This window comes from Terrapene carolina, unplaced genomic scaffold (assembly GCF_002925995.2).
Source record: "Terrapene carolina triunguis isolate 2854851 unplaced genomic scaffold, T_m_triunguis-2.0 Scaffold183, whole genome shotgun sequence".
NCBI classification, from domain to species: Eukaryota; Metazoa; Chordata; order Testudines; family Emydidae; genus Terrapene; species Terrapene triunguis.
In genome coordinates, this window is record NW_020664534.1 from 2,513,793 (window position 1) to 2,541,456 (window position 27,664).

Consider the following 27,664-nt stretch of genomic DNA (forward strand, 5'->3'; position numbering starts at 1 on the left):
GGACAGAAATCCACTAAAGCTTGCTCTCCTTGTGCAGACTGACTCATGGTGCCCTATGGATCTGCACGTCTGGGAAGAAACAGTGATTATTTCCTTGTATAGGCTAGAACTAAGGTAGCTCATTCTCTCTGGTGAATACATTATGACTGATATGGAATTATTCAACAGCTAAAACAGCATTAGCTATGTACTACGTACTGCTCTTTGAATGACAGCCATGAGTACCTTAGGGTATGTCTACACCCAGCCGCTAGTTCGGCGGCTGGGAATCGAAGTTCTGGGTTCGACTTATCGCGTCTTGTCTGGACGCGATAAGTCGAACCAGGAAGTGATCGCCGTCGACTGCGGTACTCCAGCTATACGAGAGGAGTACCGCGGCGTCGACGGGGGAGCCTGCCTGCCGCGTGTGGACTGAGGTAAGTTCGAACTAAGGTACTTCGACTTCAGCTACGTTATTCACGTAGCTGAAGTTGCGTACCTTAGTTCGAATTGGGGGGTAAGTGTAGACCAGGCCTTAGCTTCCTTGCCACATATACTCCCTTAGGGCTTGTCTACACTTAGAACACTACAGCAGCACAGCTGTGCTACTGCAGCTGCGCCATTGCAGCACTTCAGTGTAGATGCTGCCTCTACCGACGGGAGGGGTTCTCCTGTCGGTGTAGGTAGCTCCTCCTGCCTGGGAAGCCTGCCCCTCTTCCGACTGGGTCCCTACCCAGTTAACCCTGTGGGGGTTTGATTTGCTCAGTCCGTCCTTGAGCTCGGGGCACTGGGTCCGTATGTGGCCTCTCTGTCCACAGTAATAACAATTCACGTTCTGTTGGTCCCCTCAAGCTGGTCAGTTGGTCCTGGTGCCGGTTGTTCCTCTGGAGGGGGAGGTTCTCCACATTCCCCCTTTGGGAAACTGCTGATCTACCCCGAAAACGTACATCAGCATAGCTTCATCTCTCAGGGGTGTGAAAAATCCACAGCCCTGAGACATATATGCATGCCAAACTAACCCTCAGCGTAAACAGCACTAAGTTGATGGAAGGATTCTTCTGTTGACCTAACTACCGCCTTTCATGGAGGTGGATTAACTACAACGATGGGAGACCCCCTCACCACTGTAATGAGCATCTTTACTGTGTCCCGCTACAGTGTTTTAAGTGTAGACATAGCCTCAATCTCTGAGGGCTTGTCTACACTTACATTTTATAGCGCTCTAACTTGCTGGCTCAGGGGAGTGAAAAATCACCCCCCTGAGCGCAGCAAGTCTGAGTGCTTTAAAGCGCTAGTGTAAACTGGCTCTGATCCTGTCGTGGAGCTGGATTACCAGAAGCGCGCGACCACACTTGCGCTTCAAAGCGCTGCCGCGGGAGCGTTCCCGCAACAGCACTTTGACGTTTCCAGTGTAGCCATGCCCTGAGAAGTCAAATGCTTGAAATTTTGCTGTCCTAAACAATTCTGTACCTTTTACACAGGGATAGAAATGCCATTTTCCAAAGTGTGGCATTGTGCGAGACTTCAAGAGATGTTTCTTCAGTTTCTCAGCCAGTACACCGTATCACATAATAAGCAGCAACAAATAGTTGTTTCATCTTAACACTGTACAAAATGTTAATTAATTAATCCTTGAAACCCCCTGTGAGACAGGCAAGCTATTATCCCATTTTACAGACTGGGAAGTGAGGCAGAAAGCTTGTGACTTGGCCTGGCTCACAGAAGGAGTTAGAGTAGGGAATTAAACTATCAAATTCTTCTTTTAGTCTTCTGCATACACCACTAGACATTGCTTACATTGCTCAATGCTCAAGTGTCTGACCAAATTAAAAAAAAAGACTTAAAATGTACATTTACTAGAAAGACTTCATAGGAAGTATGGGGTTTATACTATTGCAGAAACAATAGTAAGATACTGTCAGTAGAATACAAACCCCTGAGAGATGTAGCTATACTGTTTAGTGGGTGAGTTTCTCATTCATATTTTCTCCTTTGTGAAACACTGTCTCCTATTTATTTTCTCAGTTTCTCAGGCCATATCACAGACATGGAAGTGCTGTTAATTGATTTTGTGGTTTTTGTACTAACAGTTAGTCACAATACCAAACACATTTCTCCTTCTGCTACAGAGGGATAAGTTTCATTTTTAGAATGTCAGAACATTTTTATCTAGCTAAAGGAAAACAAACCGAGTTCCCCTTCCTTGTCACAACCATATCCTTAAACTAAAGAAAGAAGGATCAGCAAACAATTATTGTTCAAATAATTGAATGCTTTATTAAGTACTCTTTCTACTTATACGCACAAGGCAAATAAACCTCAAAATGTGCTTTGTGCCCTGCATACCTCAATAAAACTACACAGCTCATAAGATAATCAGAACATCTAATGACAATTTTTTATAATTATAGCAGTCAAACAGCATTATTTCTATTTAAAAGCACTGAAATTTTATATTTTTCCCATTAACTTCAGCTTATTTTATGTTGCAAAATACTTGGACAACACTTGTGCCAATACAGTAATGTTTTTTCCCTCTTCTACCTTTTTAAGTAAAGGCTTTTTAAAACCAAGAAATAAACAAGCAACAAAACATAAGCTTCAGAATAGCCTCAGATTTATAAAGCTCTATGCATCATAAAGAAAATTTTAAGTATATCAAAAAACTACCTCCTAATAAAGCAGACAGATCCAGGGAGTCCAAGAAAAAGGCAAGGAAGATGTAGGTGGAGATAAATAACTTGAGGATTTGTTTCTCATATCTAAGTTCAGGAATGCTTCAAAACGTCATAAGATGCTAAAAATGTATATTATGCAGAGCAGTAATTTTCTTACGTATTGGCCTCTCAGTGGAGGACCCATCACAGTCTGAGTGAACAACAGGCCCTTCCTCCCTACAAGGAGGTGACAACAGTAAGTGTAGGCCTCTAAGACACAAAGGCAAAAAAGGAGATGCAGGATAGTAGAAAAAGTAAGAGAAAAAATATAGTAAAACACCTATCTTTTCAGGTGGGGGGTTGACTTTTAGCTATTGAACCAAATCATCATCATCACCACCACCATCAGAGTAGTAGCTATATCCAAGAGCAAGAAATGCCTTCCAAAAAGTGTATTTCTCAAAAAACTGCTACATTTTAAATGTGTTTTTTTGGGCGGGGAGAGGGGGGATAAGTAAAGGGAGAAGAAAATCTATCCTCTAACACTATGAGACAAACCTGAAACTAAATCCCTCCTCTATTGCACCAAAACCTCCTCCCCAGAACTACAAGACTTCCCTCATTCATGCAAACATAGTGGAAGCAACAAATACCCACTCAGATATGGGTTCTTTGGATATTGCCCACTAGGCATTATGCCTGCAAGCTGCCTGTCCTGGGGTTATGAACCCATGCTTAAGAGGAAACACATCTCTATCAGTTATTTGCCTAATTTAAAAGATAATAGAATCATTCCTCACTCAGTGTCTACAAGCAAGGTTCATTATTGAGGAAAAACTTTTACACAGTAAGTAGGTTGAATGCAAAATTTATATTCTAAAGATTTTCATTCTACTGAAGAGATCTTTGCTGCAGTATTACTATTGCATGAAGTACTTGTGTTTTCGATTCCACTTATCATATAAGAAAGAATCTTTCACCGGGAAAGTGCAAGGTCTCATTTTCATGTTATATCACATGATTCCAAGTAATTACTAGTAAATAAGGAAAAATATAAAGTCGTTTTGTGTTTTATTTTCTTGTAGAGATGATCTGCCCCAAAAGAAAAAGATTTGTTAAGTTCAGTGTTGATAAATTACTCTCTGCTTACAGATGTGAAAAATGTTTACTTACAAAAACAAATCAACAAACTTTGGGAAATTAAGATTTTATCCTATTTGACATCACAGTAGAAATGGTCCAAGATAAAATTATAACATTTACAAACTAACGATGGTTGATGAAAAATATTGATGGACAACCTCAAAATGAGAAATGTCCTGCAGTGTGAGACACCAAAAAATTCTAGTCTGCCCAAATTAATTTTAAATTACTTACTAAGTGCCAGACAAGCTGCCAGCCTGCACTTAGTGAAATTAGTACAATTAGCATCACATCAGACTTGAGGCTGCAAATGAGAAGTGGCTTCCTCGCTTAGCGTATGTCTACATGTACAGCGCTACAGTGGCGCAGCAAAATAAATGGGTATTTTCCAACCAAGTCTGATAAGTTGCTAATTCCTCCTGAGTCCATGTTTAATACAAATAAGCAACTTAGGGACATATATGTGGCTAATTACACTGCTCTACAGCCAAAATGCTTCTGAAATAAATGTAGTCAAACTTTACTAATTCTGGGTCACTGAGAACGAAAAGGATGCTTAAAATTGTTGATTGGCTCTAGTTTTCAAGATATGCTATTGGGTCAGTATATACGACCCTTGACCTGGGAATGGCGGAGGATAAGTGAGTTATAAAGGGAAGGGATCTCAATTTAAACCAGAAATGACTAAAATGCATCTTTGACTGGATCTATGAATAAATCTATGACTGGGTTTGGACAGTACTTGCTTTTTAGGCAAAACAATGAATGATGCAATCTGAAGCTGGTATTGCGTCATACATTATATGAATTGCATCATGTTATTCCTAGAAGTCATGGATGATGCAATCATAACGAAGCTTACATCACTCTGCTGAACAAATTGCCCTATATCAGCGCTAGAAATCATACAGTGTCGTGCTCTCTTATTTGTCAGTGTTTGATTTTGCAAAGGGACACATTTCTGTTTAGCCAAAGTGAGCAGAGATGCCTCGTACTTGTGTGAACAGTGCAGATAACTTCTGCTATGTTTGTGGTGAAGTGACTTTTGCATCACAAAAGCGCAGTATAACCACTATGGTTAAGAAAGCCTATCACCTTTATTTTGGCTGCAAAATTGGAGATCAGGACAAGAGGTGGGCCCCACACATATGCTGCAACACTTGTGCAACAAATCTTCGCCAGTGGTTGAACAGGAAAAGGAAATCTATGCCTTTTGCAGTGCCAATGATTTGGAGAGAGCCAACAGATCATACCAGCAATTGTTACTTCTGCACGGTGCCTCCAGTTGGGAAAAGTGTGTCAAAGAAGAAAAAGTGGACTGTGCATTATCCAAACATTCCATCAGCTATACGCCCAGTACCCCATGGAGAAGGACTGCCGGTTCCTGATGCACCAGAATCATTCTCACTTGAGTCAGACGAGGAAGAGGAAGAGGATGAAACTTCTGGTCCTGAACCATCAATGTCACAGGACCCACATTTTCTCCCATCCTCCTCCTCTGAACCACACCTCATAACACAAGGTGAACTGAATGACCTTGTCAGGGATTTGGAACTACCCAAGAGTAAGGCAGAGCTGTTGGGCTCCAGACTACAGCAGTGGAATCTCCTGGCAGGTGATGTTAAGGTTTCCATGTTCCGTGACCATCAAAAGGATCTTGTCCCATTCTTCTTCATGGAAGGTGATCTTGTAGCCTGCAACATCATCAATGGTGTGATGGCAGCCCTCAACATCGTTCACCATCCAGATGAGTGGAGACTGTTCATTGATTCATCGAAGACGAGTCTTAACGCTGTTTTACTGCATAATGGCAATGTTTTGCCATCAATTCCAGTTGGTCATGCAGTCCATATGAAGGAAACCTATGACAACATGAAACAACTATTGAGGTGCATAAACTATGACCAACATCAGTGGCAGCTTTGTGGCCATTTGAAGGTTGTTGCTCTCTTGCTTGGTCTGCAGACTGGATACACAAAGTACTGCTGTTTTCTCTGCGAATGGGATAGTCGTGCCAGAGATTCCCACTACATCAAGAAAGATTGGCCATTCCGACAGTCATTGGAGCCTGGGAGGAAAAGTGTTGAATCAAGGAAGATTTTGTTGAATCAAGGAAGATCCACCACTTGTTGAATCAAGGAAGATTTTGTTACCACCCTTAAACATCAAGCTGCGTCTGATGAAGAACTTTGTCAAGGCCACTGACAAAACACAAGCAGCTTTGAAGTACCTCCGTGGAAAATTTCCAAGGTTAAGTGAAGCTAAGAAGAAGAACCTCACATCTGAAGAAGTGAGGTTCTTACCCACGAAAGCTTATGCTCCCAATACTTCTGTTAGTCTTAAAGGTGCCACAGGACCCTCTGTTGCTTTTTAAGATAAAGGAAGGTGTCTTTGTTGGTCCTCAGATTCGTGAACTTCTTCGAGATGATGCATTTGACCATGCACTGCGTGGCAAGGAAAAGACGGCATGGAAAGCCTTCCAGTTAGTGGCAATAAATTTTCTCGGAAACAACAAGGCAGACAACTATAGGTTGTTGGTGGAAAACCTCCTCAAGGCATACAAAAGCCTTGGTTGCAACATGTCACTAAAGAGACATTTTTTGCACTCTCATCTAGATTTTTTTCCACCGAACTGCGGAGCAGTGAGTGACGAGCACGGCAGGCGATTTCACCAGGACATTGCAACAATGGAGAAACGCTATCAGGGCAAATGGAGCCCATCAATGCTTGCAGACTATTGCTGGACAGTGACAAGAGATGCTCCATTTAATGAATACAAGAGACAAGCCAAGAAGCGCCGAGTAGACACTGAATAGGACTAAACTATGTACATAATAGTTTTTTGCCTTTTGTTTCATAATAAATTTTATTTATATAACCCTTTTGCTGATTTTTAAAGTGTTACATAAACAGGACAGGTGAAATATTATGTAAAGCAACCATAAACACATGAAAAGACCTAGGTTTACAATTTATGATTAAAACTCTACTATCTACACAATATACATAGACATAAAATGTAAAAACTTAAATATCTTAGAAACAATAGCCAGTTGTTTTAATTGTCATATTTGAATTCAGCACATCAAAATACATAATAAATAGCACATTTTATCTCTGAAGCAGACGACTTCTCAAAAATTGTAGACCACTGTTATGTATGATTACAAAGAGACATTGTGAAAAAAACATTTTCTTTTCACACAGCCACATTTGAAATCCAGTTTGTCCCTTGATAAGTTACCTTTTAAAAAATGTTCTAGTGTAACATTATTGTATTGTTTAGTTCCATGGATTTTTCAGTCTTCCAATAGTATTTTTTATATATATAACAACGTTTGTTAGTCTATTCCAAGTATTCCAACAATATTTTTAATCAGTAATGTTTTCTCCTTAAACCAGATCTTAAAATAAGTCATTTTTCTCTCTGAATATCTGTGGTTCAAAATTAATGAGGGAGCAAGTTTAAGTTCATTAGTCATATATTATTATGCATATAATATTTACTGTTTTATAGACTGAGTAGATGTATATGGCACTTGTCTTGGCACGGACATATTATTAAGATGGCACACAAATTATTAAGCAAGTTTACTAAAGAATGCCACTAAAAGCTTTGGTGACATGATAAGATCAACAACAATGGACACAGACTCAACATCCAGGCAGACCAGCTAGAGATCAATCCAGGTGGTGTTTGATTTGCAAAGAGGCTACATCCCTTTGGGGTTTGCCATGATGATGATGATATGGCAGTTTAACAAAAAAATAAATATACGGAAATAACCTCCTCACAATAAAGCTAATGGTCCAGGGCAAATTTAAACTGATGCTATTTGTGATCAAACATAGAACAAAACAAGTCAAACACACAACAGATGATGGCCACTTTAAACACTTCATTATTTCCACCCTCTGCCTTTTCATGTTTTCAATACAAGAGAAGGAAGGAACTTTGTAAGATTTGCATGAGAAAACAAATATTTTGCAGAAAACTGTTTCTTAAGGAGGTGACAACCACTAACACAAACAAGGCAATGCAATACAAGTCAACATAATTAGTCAAACTGCAGGCTTCATAGTTTTAGTGGAGCAGGCTAGTAATGTCATGCATTATGTTTACTTTTTATCTCACTAGTTGGATTGTGTGCATTTTTGTCCCAGGGTCTAAATGCATGATTCACATGGTTCTTTTAGTAATCACCAATGAAGTAATCAATCAATGAAGAGTGTGTGTTTTAAAAATAAAAGTGATAAAGCCCAGGAATTATTTATTTGATTGCTTGGTCAAGTAGAGCTGATGTTTCATCAACATGTGCTCAATCCATATTAATACACGGAACCAGCTGTTGTCTGTGGAATCAGCATCCGCTGGAATAATAGAGACTGAGCATTTTAATCAAAATGGTAGTACCAAAGACCTGCATCACAGCACTGGAACCCACTGTGGATCTGCTGGGGTTTAGGATTCCTGCTTCCCATCCCACAGCCATGAAAATCCACATCAGGGCTTTGTGTGAAAATGAAGGGATTCTTTTGCCTTTGGGAAGGGCCTGCGGAGGAAGTAGACAGATATTATATTTCCTGTGGTTCTGACAGTTGCCTCGGACTGTAAAAATGGCAAGAACCTTGCAAGGGTCTCATCTGCCCCCTCTTCTAAGAAAATATTAATAAGTCTACGGTAGAGACAGTAGAACTGGCCACCCTCTGGTGCTCCTGACAGTCCCCCAGGAGCAGACCTCGTCCAATTCCCTAACCCATGAGTAACCTAAATGCCACTGCTTGTAGGGTGTAAATGGAAAAATTCATATGGGGTGGGGGGGGGGGGAATAAGTTGAGTCACTGGGGGAGGTGGGCAGGAGACAGCCACTTAAGACAGAAGCCACTGTTAACCAGAATAGGTCAAAATGCCATGGCCATGTTGTGAAGCAAGAAAGGGAAATAGGATCTGTTAACACTGCAGAGGGGAAAGAACATGGAGGGAAAAGAGCCTCCACCCACATAGACACTGCTATTTCTTTCTATAAAACATTTCTGCAAAATCTGCCCTCTCCATCCACAACACAAAACGTTGTAAGTTCTTCAACTGAACTGGGAGCCTAAAATGCGGCACCAAAAACTTTAGGTTCAAAGCTTTTTTTCTTCAGAACAGCAGCTGGGCTTGCAGAGGGAAGGAAAGAGTGGCATCCTTTTTCAAGTCCTACTTTTAGCACCCCATCCTTTCGAAATATACCTATAGCTGCCTTCTTCCCTATACTACCCTCCTCGGCCTCATCCCCAGAAAGAAACAGATGTTTCCTTCCCAGGAACCCGGAAGACTTGCCTCTCTGCAACCAACCACCTCTCCCTCCACACTGTCCCTGTATTTCCAGGAACATCTTCCTTGCCCTCAAATTTCACCCTCCCTCCCCCATGCCCCTCAATGACCATCACTTCCCCAAATCTATCCTTTCTACTCCTATTCTCCTGATCAATCTACTCCCCAAAACCAGTTCTTACGTCTCCCTAATCAAACTAAATTACAGTTGGCCACACCTCCACCCCAAGTCAATTTCTGCCATCCCCTACCTACTTTTGTGGAACCTCTTTCTGCCTCCTTTCTCTACTGTCCCAACTGCTGCACTGCGGGGTCTCCTTCTCCCCTTCACATGAAGGCTACATGGCTCTAGCCCACTGCTCTCTCTCTCTCTCTCTCTATGCCTGCTCCCCTCCTCTTAAAGGAGCAGCAGCTCAGAGGTGGCTTTGCTCTTCACTTCCCATCCCCCAGAGATGGGGGGAGCTACTGGGGAGACATTTTCAATTTAGAATCAAACACATTTTCTTCTTAACATAGACCCCATCAAAGGCCGCACTTAAGAGCATCAGGGCGAGAAGTTGGACACTAATGGCATATTCAGCAATCTGGTCTGAAGAGTATCAGGGGGTAAGAGCGACTGTAGAAATGGCATGAGATGGTTCCATGTTTGTCTAAAAGAAATTATTTCCATATCAAATGTGCTCAATTTACAAGTAAAATAATGCGTTTTCTAATTGCCAGCCCTGCAAACTTCCTTCTCATCACTCATAAGGATGCTTGAAAAAAAATAAACCAAAGAGAGGACAGCAATAGCGAAGAGTTTCTTAAAACACCAAAATGTTATTTTATATTTGCATTTGATGTACAACAATAGAGTTTACATTATTGTTACACAGTTACACTAGCACAGCTATAATTACATTATTCAGCCAAGAAAGGGATATGGTACCACAAAGATGAATGACTAAAAGTAGTAAGGAATTGTTGTTATCCCTATTCTAATTGTTTCTATACTACAGAGGTTCTCAGACTGGGGGTTGGGACCCCTCAGGTGGTCATGAGGTTATTACATGGGGGGGAGGGTGTCACAAGCTGTCAGCCTCCACCCCAAACCCTGCTTTGCCTCCAGCATTTATAATGGTGTTAAATATATTTAAAAGTGTGTTTAATTTATAAGGGGGGGGTCTCACTCAGAAGCTTGCTATGTGAAACGGGTCAGCAGTACAGAAGTTTGAGAACCACTGCTACAGTAGCTGAAACAGTTATTAAAACAGGTGTACCAAAAAGGAAGGCACAAAACAAAAACAAAAGCTACCCACTTGAAAACATTTCATTGATTTAAAGTATTATATTTGTCTTTTCCATTTATTTGATCACTAAATATAATATTTTATAACACACCACACACCTTCTCTGTAATTATATTCTTGGCATCCAAGAGATTTCTTTATTATAGCAAGGGGATTGTTAGTGAAGGAATGTTTATGACGGACTACCCTGAACTGACAGCTAGAGCTTTATAGCACAGAAGTAGCCATCTCACAAAAAGCTTTATGATGAAAATGCACCAAATTAAAAATGTAGGTCTGATTTTCAGAAGTTCAGAGCATCCACAACTTTGACTAAAATTAACATAAGCTATGGGTACTCAGCTTTAAAAGCCAGGCCTTAAAAGTCTTCATTTCCACTTGTTGATCAGACTACCAGTGCAACACCAACATATTTTGTTTTTCTATTCTATACCTATCTCATAGAACTGAAAGGACTGAAAGGTCATCGAGTCCAGCCCCCTGCCTTCACTAGCAGAACCAAGTACTGATTTTGCCCCAGATCCCTAAGTGACCCCCTCAAGGATTCAACTCACAACCCTGGGTTTAGCAGGCCAATGCTCAAACCACTGAGCTATCCCCCCCGTATATAAAAGGTATGGCATCATCTGCAGCTGCTTTTCTTTTGTTAAGTCATGAGAATTCTGAAGCAAGCCTCTTAGAGGAAGAAATTATTATTATTTTGATAGCAGTGAGCAAACAGCCTTCTACCCCCACCAACAGCTGAGTTGCAAGGGCAAAGACCAAACAAATAATAGCCTCCTGTATCAATATGACAACACAAAAAATGCTAAATATGTTCTTGAAGCTTAATAATATACAGCAAGAGCAGGAAAAGGCTGTTCTGATACAGGTCCCTCCTTCCCTTCTCCCACATCAATTCATATAAAACATTCTAGATTTCAGATGTGCACATATGATATCTGGTCAACAGGAACTAATGACACTATTTTACACTCTCCATCCCGTGGGCAATCACCCCACAGCAACAGATCTGGTAAACATATCTAAGCTTAACAGCATCTCTAAGATTCAATATGGGGCCCTGAGGAGTTGTGGGTTTAAGAAGCTAGCTAGTGCATTATTCTGTTTAGAAAGAATGCTTTCAAGGTACACATTTTGTCTCAAAGATTTAAAAGCAAAGGGAAAGCATCTATCAGTAAGTAATCCTCAAAATGTTACATAAAAAGTTTAATAAAGGAATTGGCTGAAATGCTCAAAACAATATTTTTTTTAACTTTGTTTAGCTGAAGGTAGTGCAAAGTCCAGGAGAAAGCAAAGAGAGCACTAATGAGGAAAGCTTGAGCAGGTTAAAGAGAGTGGAAGAGGATATATACATGAAAGAGTGGGAGAGAGAGAGATAGGCCAAGTTATGAAATAATTTGAAAGTAGCAGCACCTTAGGTTGTTCACAGAAGAAAATGAGAACAGAGGGCAGATGTTCAAGGCAGAAATGGATAAGAAGAGAAAGATATGATCAGGTACACAAGAAAGAATGATGGCTTTGGTGACAATATTTTGTACAGACTGAAAGAAAAAAAGTGAGGAAAGAACAAGTGGAAACCATAGAGGTGTTGGTTATAGAAAGTGAAAAGTTAGCAGGACTTGGACAAGAGAGTAGGCAATAAGATTCTCAATTTAAGTGTTATGCCAAAATCTTAATGTTTACCTCAGAAATTACTGAAGTCAACCTTACCAAACACCTACAATTGTCTATTTTAGACAGCTGGGCAGCACAATAGAAAACTTAAAGCATCACTGAAACTAGTCTGACAAGGTGTATGTTTAAGGGAATCTAACTTGTACTAAGGGAGGAATTTTAGGAATTAAAGGTTAACATGGCAGGCTAATAAAATTACAATTTTATATTTTCCCCTACAATACATATTTCCTGCCATCAGACAAACAAGGAAACCAATCAGTCTTTTTAAATGTTGTAAATGTTCCCCCCAAAAAACCCTTTAATCCACTATGCCATTTCAGGCCCCAGTCCTGTAGATACTTGTATAAAGTTAAGCACATGCACATGTGAGCAGTGTGTTTGCAGGACTGGGGCACAGTACATGTAAGACTGAGAAAACTGCAGTGCAGTACCTGTTACCAATATGCATGGACTGGAGCAATGCCTCTTTCATAATTTTTTTAATCATAAATTTGGGTGTTCTATGAAAAAGAGAAATAAAATGTGGAAGAGGTAAAGATACCAGCTAAAATAATCTTCTGCCTGCTGAGTTAGGTAAGATGCTAACAGTCATTGTGAGCTCCCATAGAGTCCTCCTCCACAACCTGTTGAGCAAAAGGGAGAGTCTTGTCAACAGTCCCATAGATCTGAGGACAAACACACAATAGCCATGACATACTTTGTTTGTAAACAATGGGTTAGTTATGTTTACTTGGTTTGATCATTACAATATTAGCCTGTGTGCTTTTCACTCTTTATTGGACCACACAAATGTTTAAAATTGAGAGAATAAGATTTCCTTTTATTTTCAACAGTAGAGAAGTAGGGAGAGTGCCATCATTTCATTTTACTCAGAAGACATAGAAGAATTACTGATTAGATGCAACTGATCTGGTTTCATGTCCAGTCATGTTTTAACATTATATGTTATCTGAATAAACATGATCTTTAACAATAAGCAGCCAATATATGATATGTTAGTTCAAATAGAGTATAGCATTGTACTAAATATTTATTGATCTTAACTACATAAACTTTTGTAAGTATATTGCTTAATATATTGATTTTACCCGATTTCTTATTAAAATTCTTCCTTAGAAAACATTTTTTTGCTCAGAAGTAAAATTAGCACTATAATAAATTGTGATTCAGACCCAGAACATTATTCGCTCTTTCCTCTAAGGGATACCAAGATTTCCACTATCTTGAAAAATGATTATAGTTTGAAAGGGAGAGAGGAATTACTAACATTGTCTTAAGCGAGGTAGATGCTCTGCAAGCTTCCCCAGATATCTCTACTTACACACCCCAAACCTGACCCGCAACACTGCTATTCTAACTCTTGGGTTTCTCTTGAGCAGAGACCATCATGGTGCCAAATTCTGTTGGTTAAGTGTGCACGCAGCATAAGTGGGTGCACACAGAACAAACAGTCAAAAGCTTACAATGAAAATAAATATTCTGGAACCAGTTCTTTTTTCATACTGTCGAAATTACACATCTTGTAATTAATTATACTGTTGAAGTTATATTAATATAGTTTCCTACCCTAGTTCACAGAGCGCCAAATACATTGCAAAGGGGATATTTCTTCTAATTTTGGTACTACAACTGACTACTCAATAAAAGAATTGCAAACTCTGAACATCAATTGCACAAAGTGGGTGGGAGAAAGGAGAATATCTGGATCTCTGGAATATGTACTTCTTACAGGTCTCCCAGAAATTTATGTGGAACTCTTAAATCTTTAGTCTTACACTTGCAAGCCATTACATAGTTTTAATATTACTGTAATTTAAAAACGACCCCTGAAGCCATACCATGTACAAATATAGTTAAATTGAAATAAACCTCACTGATGGCATAAGAACAACTCAGGAACAAGCTTCGAAGTTTGTAATTAAAAAAAAGGGACAGTCCAAAAACAACCAAAAAAAGAGGACTTGCAAAATGTATTATAATTTATAAGAAATGCAAATCTAATACCATAGTACTTAACTCCCAGAGCTGGGTGAGCTGTAGCAGCTCAAACCAACCCAACTATGGGCTGTCAAGAATTCAATTTTCAGCTGAATTTTGTTAAAGTCAAGGCAGCAGCAGATCCCAGTGGATCTCTCAGCAGCATGTTTCAGAGAGGTGCAGAGAATGCCGCGCGCAGCCGGGTAAAGCTCAGAGAAGAGAGACGTGTCTGTACAAGAACCCGAGGACCCTTGTAGTTACCTACGCCGCTACTATCCTTGTGTATTCACCGCAGAGAGACCCCGCCCCCCGCAAGAGAGATACCCGTGCGGGACAAGGAGAGAATTATGCCTCAGCCATAAGGTACAACGTTGGCACAGTCTGACACAGCAATCCTGCAACTTCAGTCGGAAATGTCAGCGTGCACCTGGGTGTGTGACATTACCAGGCCTAATACGGAGCCGTTCCTGCACTTTAGACTTATCGCCTGCCAGGAACCGTAAAGAAGTTGGGGGGGGGGGGGAGGTTACTCGCTCCCTCCCCGAATAGCGCCGCACGGCGAACACTAGATGCGACCCCCGCCCCCCAAACACAACACGCCACCCCCCCGGCCAAAGGGGCCTGAACCAGCGGCGTGACCCCAGAGACAAGCCCGGCTCTTTGCTTTTCCCTGCAGAGCTACAGGTGCGGACTGTGGGCGCAGTGACCGCCTCTTACTGAACAGAGGCGGGAGGAAACAGGAAAGGCAGAAATCCCAAGGGGGCAGCTACAGCGCCCCACACATCCCCAGGCCCCTTGCACCGCGGATCCCCCCCCCCCATCACTTGGGGGGGGGCACACAAACGGCATTAACATGAGCACGAAGCCATTACAATGTAGCAGCTCAGATGCGCGGGGGAGAGAGGGAGGAGATGGCGGCTCCCCCTGCCTATGCAGCACGCCCCCACCGGGCACACACACACCCCGAGTGCCCTAGCCCAGGGATCGTGGCAGTCCCGGGGGTGAGGAGCAGGTGCAGCTCACGGGGGGAGGGGAACAGGTGGGTGTTTCCTCCATACGCACTGCCGGGGAGGGAGAAGCAGATGCGGGTGGTTTGTACCGAGTGGAAGGGGGAGCCCCCGGGGAAAGGAGAGGGGCAAACAGGGGCCGCCAGTCTAGTCACCTGGAGGGCAGGTGCATATAACGCACGCTGGGGGGCAGGGGCGTGTCAAGGGGCTCCACACGGTGCATGCTATTGGGGAGGGAGGAATGCGCGTGCAGACAAGTGTGTGGTACTCACAGGGGGCTGCAGCGCGGTACTAGGGGGGCTGTACGGGGGGGCTACAGCGTGGTACTCACCGGCAGCTCCACGTTGACGTCGGTCCCGTCCAGCAGGAGGACCCGGCAGTGCAGCGCCGCTTTGCTGTCTCCGGCCGCCGGGATGTGGACGGCGGCTCCGGCGCTGTGCCCAGCACCTCCGGGGTGCGGGGAAGAGGGGAACCCCTCTGCGGCGGCGGCTCCTCTCAGCCCCCCGTCCCGCTCGTCCCCCACCCCAAAGGCGCCTCCTCGCCCGGCTCCACGTCCAGCTCCTCGCCCGTAGCGCTGCATCGACCGCCGGCCAAAGGTCCTGCGCAGGAACCGCAGCATCCTGGGGGCGCCCTACCCGGCCGCTCACACCCCCGAGCCCGCAGCTCCGCGCCCAGCCCCGGGGAGCCTCCCAGAGCAACCCAGCAGCGCCGCCCGCCGGGAGCCAGGCACCGGGGCCAGCCCTCCCCGGCTCCCAGCTCCGCCCTCTGCAGCGCCGCCCGGCAGAGAGAAGGGGGCGGGGGAGATGCAGCCCCTCCTGCAGCGGGAGCCGCGCCGCGGGGCGGCCAGGGGGAGCTGCTGCTGCTGAGGCGGAGCGCGATGCAACCTGTAGTGGCGGCGGCTGGGGGAAAGGTCCCGCGGCGGCCGCCCGTGCACTGGCGCTGCTAGCCCCGGCTCCCGCCCGGCTCCCCGCCGAGTCTGCGCCGCCACTCTGCGCTGAGGTGCCGAGGTGCTCGCCCCGCGGGGCTGCCGGGCTCCCCCCTGCTCCCCGCTCCGGCAGGACGCGCGCACACGCTCAGAGCGGGGAGGGCGCCTGCGCCGGGACTGCCCCCGCTCCACCTCCGGCCAGGGGGGGACAAGGGGGCAGCGGCCGGTCTGGGCGGGCCGGGGAGGCGGAGGAAGGTTCAAGCGCAGCGTTTCACCTGCGAGCTCGGAAATTCCCACCTTGCCTGCCCTGTGCACTGGTAAGGCAGCTGCCTGCTGCCCTCTACTGACCCTCGCTGCCATGGGGAGGCGGCTGGGACCTCTGGGGCGGGACGAGACATGTGCGCTCCAAACTGACACTGCAAAGTTGCGGGGGGAGGGAGGGGAGAGCGAGACGAGGAAATCTATTAGAGTTTGGTTGTTGTGTGTAATTCAGGCCGCGTTCCAGCCTTGCTCCTCCCCGCTGTTATTTCATTACCCCCTTCCCCCAGTCTCGGGCTGTCCCTTGTCTCTCGCCTCCTCCCCTTACCCTTGCACTCTGCCAGTGGGGCTCCTACACCACAGGACCGATGGCGAGCACTGCTTCTAGCTGCTAAAATGCCGGGGCAGCGGCAGCAGGTGAAGCTAGAGAACATGTCACTGCATCTGCCCTCCGCCCGCAATACCTGTAGTAAACACTGCTCCCTGCTCTGCCCAGAGGCTTCAGATCAAAGGGACAGCTGCGCCAGCGCCTGGTAGGGCAGTTTGCTAAGTTAATTTCCATATTGTAATCATGTTACAACAGAAAAACGTTACAGGTTCCCCCTACCATGGATTCAGAACCCCCTTTCATCCAGCCATAAAGTTGGTCAGCTTTTCCCCCCTCCACCCCCATCACTATCACACACACCAAACACCAGTGTGCAGCCCTCAAGTTGAGAGCCGGTGTCTTAGATAGCTGCAGGACACTCATACCTGATCTGGGACAGTAATAAACCTATGGTGGAGGGGGGAGGATAATATCTAGAGACTTAAGAAAACGTTAAGGACCACAGGGAAGAGATAAAATGGGGAAGTGAACTGAGAAAATGAGTGAATAAAAATGAGGGCAGCAGGAAATAATAACATATACACACAGTATTTTTGAAAGCAGTCCAGGCCATCTGAGAAGGACCTGATGCAAGTTCACAGAAATGGGATGGATCAAGGACATGCATAGTACATCTTGTATCCAGGGTAGTGCTAGAGAGGGGACACTTGGGAACGCCTTGTTAAAATTTCACTAAATAATTGAAGGGAGGATAAGAGAAATTTCTCTGTTTCTGATTAAATGTACCCATCCCCTAGACACTATTAAGTCACTCCTGCAAAAATCACATTCTTAGGTCACATACAAATACTGCCTTCAGAATCATCACTGTGTATTTTAAAAAATAATAATTCCCAAGGGGAGGGCATTCTCCCGAATTTCCCACCTCTTCCTTTACTTTTCAAGCTAAACAGCAGTCCTCCTTCCTTGGTTATGGCTACAAATCAAATAGATAGTTTTGAATAAAATCCTTCACCCATTCTCTCTGCAAACGCCGCAGCCTGGTGTTACAGCATTTAGTATGGCTGGAGGAGGGGACATCTGTAGAAGCCCTATGTTTAAAATATTGGCAGTACATCATTTCTTATGAAAGCAACAAAGGGCACAATTCCATTCATCCACCTTGCATCATTAGAACAAATGGATGTAAAGCATTTTCTTGCACTAAAGGGCTTGGACATCACTGCTAAATTATCTGGTAGCAGCAGCTCTGCATCTCCTCCCATTGTTCCACACTACACAAGGGGCTCAGACCTGAAGTGCTCACTCTGGTAAAAAAAATCATTGGATTAGCAAAATATTTGGGCTGATATTTCCCCCAACTCTATAGTTATTTAAAGCAGCATTGCTGGAAATGGGGAGGTGCATGTCTTTTTTCTTCATCCAGTACTACTAGAGATTATATTTGCACAGACTTCAATTTGCATTTCTTTGTATTTCCCAAGTTTGCCATTATTAGGAATCTTCAAATCAAGTGTCATAGGTTAAGGTTCTTTCTTCTGTGAACATTACAAGGCAGATTCTCCAGTCCAGTAAGACCATTTTACACTACATAAGCAGCACAAAATACTCTTAAAGTGACAGAAATCTGGCAGTGGTGGCTCTCCTACCTCCTGAATGATCCTTATCCCTGGTGTAAAGGGAGAGACAGCATGTCGGGGATGGGGATGGGACATGGTGGAAGGGTGGGCAACTCTGACTTGGTGAGCCACAAGCATCTTCCTGCAGCCCCTGAGAAACAAGCCCTTTGCGGGGGGAAAGTATGAACATCTTTTTCAAACCCTAATCAATCGGAGGGTTATATGAATTATACCTGCTTGACTTTCACTACCAGCATACAAAATATTGTCCAGTGGCTACACTAAAGAGAAACAGTACTGTTATAAAGGAGCCACACACATGCTGTGATTCCATCAGATCTCCTAAATGATGCAAGGTTGAACCTGATCAATATGTGGTTAAGAGTCCTTCAAAGGAGACCTGGTTGCTGCAGGAAGTGATGCTGGTGATTCAGTAACCAGCACTCTGAGAATCATAGAAATGTTCCATTCTGCCTGCCCACATTCCCCTTTCAGTTTTGAGTGGACATGCCCTCAAGTGATACCATGTGCTGTTAAACATCTGCTGCGCTCCATCCTCAAGGTGGCTGCAACTTATTTGTGGGTGAAGATATTCCTCTTAGAATCATAGAAATGTAGGTGCTAGACAAGACCTCAAAAGGTCATCAATTCCAGCCCCTGCTTTGAGGCAGGATTAAGTAAAACTAGACCATCCCTGACAGATGTTTATCCATCCTGTTCTTAAAAACCTCCAGTGATGGAGATTCCATACCTACCTCACAGGAGCAATAAAAGGCTTAAACAATATTGAAAAACACTTTGAGATGCTCAGATTGACACTGCTATAAAGGTGTACATTGCAGTATAATCTTAATCAAGATAGCCCCTTAGATGGGACTTCTTCCTACTGTGGGGTTCTTATATCTTACTCTGAAGCATCTGGTACCAGTCACTGCCGGAGACAGAATAGTGAACTAGATGGAGCATGTGTCTGATCCAGTATAGCAATTCTTGTGTTCCTATGGACATCCCCCAGGAAACCAAATTAGCATAACTGCATGAGTAGAAATAACTGCAGTTTAATTGGGCCAGTATTTGCAAAAAAGCCCCTTAGTGGCATTTGGGCAGTGCCAAGAGGGTAAGTGGTGTGTAACCACTTGTGACGTACTAACCATTACCAAATAAACAACGATGAAATGTAGTAAAAATATTTCTATTTGTGTAATTTCATTCAGTATTTTGTTTCAATTTAAGTGTCTGGCTGTTTAAAAAACAAAAGACACCACTTCTTAATGGAGACAGTTACTATTGGATGTCCTAATTAAGATAATTTTATTGTGGTATTATATGCACTGTCTAAAAATTAGAGACCTCTTTCTTTTCTTATTTTGTGTCACTGTCTACGCATTTGTGGATTTTGCTGCTCTGCCAGACTTTCACTATGTAAAAAAGAAGAGTACTAAATTTAAATTGCACATAGCTAGATTTTCTTTTTCTGCAATGTGGTAAAAATTTTATATGTCTTTACTGAGAGACTAAAATGGGACATTTTGCAAGCTTTTGCTAGAATATGTTTCAGCTTTCAGTCCTCCTTAAAAGCAACTTGCACAAAAGGGCTCAAACAACACGCACACATGGTATGGACCCATTGTCTGTGTTAATAAAACTAGAAAGAGAGATCTTTAGAAGACATGAAGATTATTTGGTCTTTTAGGTTTGAGAATTTGTTGATTGTGCTAACCCCATAGACAACAATGAAACTAGTTTGGAAAAAAGTCATTGTAAGGAGATGCTTTTTAGCATGACAGCCCTCGAGTTATGATCTTCCTGTGTCAAGTATCAGAGGGGTAGCCGTGTTAGTCTGAATCTGTAAAAAGCAACAGAGGGTCCTGTGGCACCTTTAAGACTAACAGAAGTATTGGGAGCATAAGCTTTCGTGGGTAAAAACCTCACTTCTTGCATCTGAAGAAGTGAGGTTCTTACCCACGAAAGCTTATGCTCCCAATACTTCTGTTAGTCTTAAAGGTGCCACAGGACCCTCTGTTGATCTTCCTGTGGTGCATCGCAGTCACATGTTTGTTTACTTTCCCAAACACCATGTCAGTTATGTGAATATGCCTAATATTACCCTATTTCTGGATTGCTTTGTACACAGACACACACCAAGAGGAAAATGCAAAGGTAACTATAGTATCAGAGGGGTAGCCGTGTTAGTCTGTATCCACAAAAACAACGAGGACTCCAATGGCACCTTAAAAACTAACAGATTTATTTGGGCATAAGTTTTCATGGGTAAAAACCCACTTCTTCAGATGCATGGAGTGAAAATTACAGATGTAGGCATTATTATACTGACACATGAAGAGAAGGGAGTTACCCTACCAGTGTTTACAGGGCCAATTCAATCAGGGTGGATGTAGTCCACTCCCAATAATTGATGAGGAGATGTCAATGCCAGGAGAGGGAAAGTTGCTTTTGTAGTGAGCCAGCCACTCCCAGTGACTATTCAAGCCCAAATTAATGGTGTTAAATTTGGAAACACCACAGAAACACTAACTCAGGAACCAATCCCTGTAACAGACTTTGTTGCCTACTCTGTCCCCATATCTACTCTAGCGACACCATCTGAGGACTCAACCACATCAGCAACACCATCAGGGACTCATTCACCTGCACATCCATTAATGGGATATATGTCATCATGTGCCAGCAATGCCCCTCTGCCATGTACATTGGCTAAACCGGACAGTCTCCACGTAAAAGAATAAATGGACACAAATCGGACATCAGGAATGGTAACATACAAAAGCCAGTAGGAGAATACTTCAATCTCCCTGGATATTCTATAACAGATTTAAAAGTAGCCATACTTGAACAAAAAAAACTTCAAAAACAGACTTCAACGAGAAACTGCAGAACTAAAATTCATTTGAAAATTAAACACCATTAATTTGGACTTGAATAGGGACTGGGAGTGGCTGGCTCACTACAAAAGCAAATTTCCCTCTCCTGGCATTGACATCTCCTCATCAATTATTGGGAGTGGAGAACATCCATGCTGATTGAATTGGCCCTGTCAACACTTGTGAGGTAACTTCCTTTTCTTCATGTGTCAGTATAATAATGCCTGCATCTGTAATTTTCACTCCATGCATCTGAAGAAGTGGGTTTTTTACCCACGAAAGCTTATGCTCAAATAAATCTGTTAGGCCTGGTCTACACTAGGCTTTTATGTCGAATTTAGCGCCATTATATCGAATTAACCTTGCACCTGTCCACACCACGAAGCTATTTAGTTCGACACAGAGCTCTCTTTAAATCGATTTCTGTAAACCTCCCCAACGAGAGGAGTAGCGCTAAATTCGACATGGCCATGTCGAATTAGGCTAGGTGTGGATGGAATTCGACGGTAATAGCTCCGGGAGCTATCCCACAGTGCACCACTCTGTTGACGCTCTGGACAGCAGTCCGAGCTCGGATGCTCTGACCAGCCACACCCCGGGAAAATTTGAATTCCTTTTCCTGTCTGGGCAGTTTGAATCGCAGTTTCTGTTTTGACACCGTGGCGAGCTCAGCAGCAGTGGCAACGATGCAGAGCTCTCCAGCAGAGATGGCCGTGCAATCTCAGACTAGAAAGAGGGCCCCAGCATGGACTGATCGGGAAGTCTTGGATCTCATCGCTGTATGGGGAGATGAGACCGTGCTTTCCGAGCTGCGCTCCAAAAGACGGAATGCAAAGACCTATGAGAAGATCTCTAAAGCCATGGCAGAGAGAGGATACAGCCGGGATGCAACGCAGTGCCGCGTGAAAATCAAGGAGCTGAGACAAGGCTACCAGAAGACCAAAGAGGCAAACGGACGCTCCGGATCCCAGCCCCACACATCCCGTTTCTACGAGGCACTGCATTCCATCCTAGGTGCGGCCGCCACCACTACCCCACCCCTGACCGTGGACTCTGAGGATGGGATATTGTCCGCGGCCGGTTCCTCAGCGGACGGGGAAGAGGAGGAAGGAGATGAGGAGGACGAGGCAGTCGACAGCGCTGATTTGCCCGACAGCCAGGAGCTCTTCATCACCCTCACAGAGATCCCCTACCAACCCTCCCCAGCCGTTATCCCAGACACAGATTCAGGGGAAGGATCAAGCAGTAAGTGTTTTAAATATCTAAACATTTATTTATAACATAACTGGCATATTTCAAATATTAACAATAGGTAAAGTGCTTTAAAACATGTAAACATTTATTTACAACAAAACAGGAAGATTTAAAATATTAACAGTGGGTAAAGTGCTTCAAAACATGTAAACAGGAAAGTCCAACAAAACGGGAATCTGTGCAAAGTGTATCATGATTAGTCTGTCTTTGGGCGCTTCAATATATAGTCTATTTTCAAAAAATTTCACAATGTCCGCTTCATGATTATAATGCCCAAAACGCTGCACTCTTCTGTCCCTCCAAGGGCACCTAACCCAAAAACTGGTCAATGTATCCGGGGATAGAGGCGACATCCTCCGGGGAGAACTCCTCATAGGTCTCCTGCAGGTGTTTTTCAAGCCTCATGAGCAGGTTCCTGGGCAGGGAGAGCTTGTTAGGCCCCCCGTGGTATGAGACGTTTCCCTGCCACAACGCCAGCAGGTACTCGGGGATCATGGCCTTGCAGAGCATTGCAGCAAATGGCCCCGGTTTCTGCAGGCTGTCCCGAAGCATCCGCTCCTTCTGGCTCTCCGAGACCTTCAGGAGGGTGATGTCTGGCATGACTCCCTGCTGTGAATTAGGTAGGGGAAAGTTAGTATTGGGACTGCTTGCCCGTCCCTGTACAGAACTGCAACCGCCGGTTTACAGCCACGCGGTTTACAGCCGCGAGGGGGTGGGACAGGGCCAGAGTTCATGCTTGCAGGATTGCTGCCAGCAGCGACTCGCATTGCTTTCTATGCGAAAGGAGGCCAGTGCCACTCTTAAAGTTTTAAGCAGCCACAAGTCTACGGCTTACCATGTTTGCCATCTAGACAAAGTCCGGTGTCCTGCCCTGCTCCTCAGCTCGCCACAGCAAGACCGCAGGCACGGTAGGCGAGGGCCGAAAATTCGACCTTGTCCTCAGTGCGCGTGTGATAGGTGCTCTGCATGGTCTTGTTCACAGAGAAAGACTATGTTCTCTGTTCACAGATACATTGATCTGTCTCAGGAATTCACTCCCTTTTTCCAATTCCCACAGCCACATCTGCCCAGAGGCTAGCGCACATTAGGAGGAGGAAGAAGAGGACACGGGAAGACATGTTTGCTGAACTAATGGCATGCTCCCGAGCACAGGCAGCCCAGCAGACACAGTGGAGGGAGAACTTGTCCCAAATGCACCGGGCAAACATGGAACGGGAGGAGAGGTGGCGACAGGAGGACAGGCAGGCTACTCAAACGCTGCTTGGACTAATGAGGGAGCAAACGGACACGCTCCGCCGCCTTGTGGATGTTCTGCAGGACCGGAGGCAGGAGGAGAGAGCCCCGCTGCAGTCTCTCTCTAACTGCCCTGCCCCGCCACCAAGTCCCATACCCCCCTCACCCAAAGTCCAAACACGGAGGGGCGGAAGGGGCCGTGAAAAATTTCACTCCACCCCTGCGGACTGCTCTACCACTAGAAGGCTCTCATTCCCCAAAATTTGAAAAGTCCTTTCCTACCCGCCTCACACAAGACCCCGTCCAAGTTTAACCCCCCCCGTTCCATGTGCGGTTGTTAATAAAAAATACGTTTTTGTTCATTATTGTTTCCATCCTCTTCTTTTAGATGAGAGTCTGTCTGAAGTGGGGGGAAGGGGCTTGGTAATTGGACAGGACAGTCACCTTTAGCAGGGGGCAGGTCCAGCAGCAGGGCACATATACAGTGCAGTGACTAGTTATCCTGGTCAGTCTGGGAGGTGGTTTTCATGTTCTGTGTGGTGGGGGGGGTGGTGTTGCTCTGTGACTTGGTGGCGGGGGAGGGCAGTTACAGATCTTATGCAGCGGTCCTTACCCTGGATCACAGAGCCGCGCAGCAGGGGATCTGTAACCCTCCTCCCCCTGCAAGACAGTCACATAGCCGACACATACACGCAGTCCCGGCCAGGAGGGCTGGCAGGCTCCGTTGAAACAACCAGTCCACCACCGCGGAGCCTGTCATTCCTGGAGTTTAGAAGCATCATTTGCATCACAACACTAAACCCGCCCCCCGCCACAGTCTGCGTCCCAGGTTTAAAACATTCCCGCGAAAACAGTAATAAAGACAACAGTGTCCATTAACAAAACAGAACAGATTTTATTTTTTGGGAAGGGGGTGAAGGGGGTATGTAACTGGAGAGGATAGTCGACGGCAACTGGGTAAAGAAATGGGGGCAAGTTCAGCTTCTGTGTCCACAAACTTAAAAGTCACTGGGTACCCTGCTCAGCCTTGAAACTGGCTTTCAAAGCCTCCCGTATGCACAGCGCGTCCCGCTGGGCTCTTCTAATCGCCCGGCTGTCTGGCTGGGCGTAATCAGCAGCCAGGCTATTTGCCTCAACCTCCCACCCCGACATAAAGGTCTCCCCCTTGGTCTCACAGAGATTGTGGAGCACACAGCAAGCTGCAATAACGATGGGGATATTGGTTTCGCTGAGATCACAGCGAGTCAGTAAGCTTCTCCATCTCCCCTTGAGACGGCCAAAAGCACACTCCACCACCATTCTGCACTTGCTCAGCCGGTAGTTGAAGAGTTCTTTTTCAGTGTCCAGGGCGCCAGTATAGGGCTTCATGAGCCAGGGCATTAGCGGGTAGGCTGGGTCCCCGAGGATCACCGTAGGCATCTCCACATCCCCAACAGTTATCTTGTGGTCCGGGAAGTAAATACCTTCCTGCAGCCGTCTAAACAGACCAGAGTTCCTGAACACGCGAGCGTCATGAACCTTGCCCGGCCATCCGACGTAGATGTTTGTAAACCGTCCCCGATGGTCCACCAGTGCTTGCAGCACCATTGAAAAGTAGCCCTTTCTATTGATGTACTGGCTGGCCTGGTGGCCCGGTCCCAGGATAGGGATGTGAGTCCCATCTATAGCCCCACCGCAGTTTGGGAATCCCATCGCAGCGAAGCCATCTATGATGGCCTGCGCGTTTCCCAGGGTCACTATCTTTGACAGCAGTACCTTGACGATTGCCTTGGCTACTTGCAGGACAACAACCCCCACGGTAGATTTGCCCACGCCAAAGTGGTTCGCGACTGACCGGTAGCTGTCCGGCGTTGCAAGCTTCCAGAGGGCTATGGCCACTCGCTTCTGGACAGTCAGGGCTGCTCGCATGCGGGTGTCCTTGCGCTTCAGGGCAGGGGACAGCGACTCACAAAGTTCGAGGAAAGTCCCCTTCCGCATGCGAAAGTTTCGCAGCCACTGGGATTCATCCCAGACCTGAAGCACTATGCGGTCCCACCAGTCCGTGCTTGTTTCCCGGGCCCAGAATCGCCGTTCAACAAAATCCACATGCCCCATTGCCACAGTGATGTCCTGAGCGCTGGGGCTCGTGGTTTCTGACAGCTCTGTGCTACTCTCCGACTTCAGGCCCTCACGCCGGTGCCGTAGCCTCCTCGCCTGATTTCTCTGCATCTGCCTCAGGGAAAGGTGTATGATAAGCTGCGAGGTGTTGAGAACGGCCACAACTGCAGCGATGGTCGCAGCGGGATCCATGATCGCAGTGCTGTGGCATCCGCGCTGTCACTGATCAAAAAGTGCGCGAACTGATTTCCCGCCGGCGCTTTCAGGGAGGGAGGGAGGGCGGTAGTGACTGACGGATGCCGACAGTTACCCAAAAGCACCCTCGCCACATTTTTTTACCCAGAAGGCATTGGAGGATCGACCCAGAATTCCAATGGGCGGCGGGGACTGCGGGAACTGTGGGATAGCTGCCCACAGTGCACTGCTTCCAATGTCGACGCTTTCCCTGGTAGTGTGGACTGACAAAGTCGAATTACTGTCCTTAGTGTAGACACATACGTTCGACTTTCTAATATCGATTGCACATATTCGATTTAACTAAAATCGAACTACTCTCGTAGTGTAGACATACCCTTAGTCTTTAAGGTGCCACCGGACTCCTTGTTGTTTTTTCAAAGATAACTATGTGTTACAAGGCTTAGAGTAAGTTGCATTTATATGCCACCTTTCATCCAAAAAGATCCCCAAAGCCATTTAATTAGAAGGAAAAAAACCCTGATAGGCAACCTATGCATAGAACCACTTCACCCAACACTGAAACGCAGCAGCTGTTTAACAGCAGAGTCCAATACAAAATCTCTTTTAAAATTGAAATGAAGAGAGGTGACTTAGTGGGAGGGACACAAAGAGGGCACCAGCTAAAGGGGGCATATGACCTCCCCATGTGCCTCATCCTCGCCCCCCACGTGACCCTCTCACGTGACTTGTCCCCGCCCTGCCCCCAGCCCAGGGGCCCCACGCTCTCCCCGTCCCCTCCCCATCCCACATTAGCTGGCGGGGGGAGCTCTGCTCCAGTCCCCCTGGCATGTGTGGAGCCACTAATGCACTCTCCCAGGCAGCCTCCGGCCACACTGCTTGCCTGGGACGCTGCCCGTGGTGTGGCACGCAGTGGCTGCTCTCTCCCAGGCAGCCTCTGGGCTGTCCCAGGCAGGCAGCGTGGCCAGAGGCTGCCTGGGAGAGTGCAGCCGCTCCATGCCACACCAGGCAGCGTGGCCAGAAGAGGAGAGGTTCTGGCCCTGCCTCTTCCCTTCCAGCTCTGGCCCTGCCCCTTCATCTCCCCGGCTTCCCCCCTCCCCCCCCCGGGTTTTTTGAGGAGGGTCATGTGACCCTTCCCCCCCCCCCCCCCAACGGGTCGCCGTTGATTGAATTATGCAAATCATAATTTGGCAAGGACACTGGGGCTAATACTTCTATGCTTACAAAATGTACCATAGACTCTTTAATGACCTGACAGGTGGTCCGGACTTTGATTTTGTATTATCAGAAGCCTCCTCCAACTCATAGACTCATAGACTTTAAGGTCAGAAGGGACCATTATGGTCATCTAGTCTAACCTCCCACATGATGCAGGCCACAAAAGCTGACCCACCCACTTTCCCTTAACTCAGCTGTTGAAGTCTCCAGATTGTGATTTAAAGACTTCAAGTCGCAGAGAATCCTCCAGCTTGTGACCCCTGCCCTATGCTGCGGAGGAAGGCGAAAAACCTCCAGGGCCTCTGCCAATCTACCCTGGAGGAAAATTCCTTCCCGACCCCAAATATGGCGATCAATAGAACCCCGAGCATACAGGCAAGATTCTCCAGCCGGACCCTCATTTTACCAGCGATGGCACGTTATTGCCTAATTGACTAAAATCACGTTATCCCATCAAACCATTCCCTCCATAAACTTATCTAGCCTAATCTTGAAGCCAGAGAGGTCTTTTGCCCCCACCGTTTCCCTCGGAAGGCTGTTCCAAAATTTCACCCCTCTGATGGTTAGAAACCTTCGTCTAATTTCAAGCCTAAACTTCCCCACGGC

General features: G+C 45.5%; 1 protein-coding gene across 1 annotated transcript in view; it reads right to left on the reverse strand.

The window, feature by feature from the left end:
• The window catches only part of EPB41L4B (erythrocyte membrane protein band 4.1 like 4B), a 137,432-nt gene extending 121,307 nt beyond the window's left edge, over window positions 1-16,125 (reverse strand). Inside the window, exon 1 of the mRNA XM_024209267.2 lies at window positions 15,381-16,125. Within this exon, the coding sequence (XP_024065035.1) occupies window positions 15,381-15,668 (288 nt within the window). The 5' untranslated portion in view covers window positions 15,669-16,125. The remainder of the gene's footprint in view (window positions 1-15,380) is intronic.
• Window positions 16,126-27,664: the final 11,539 nt, after the last annotated feature.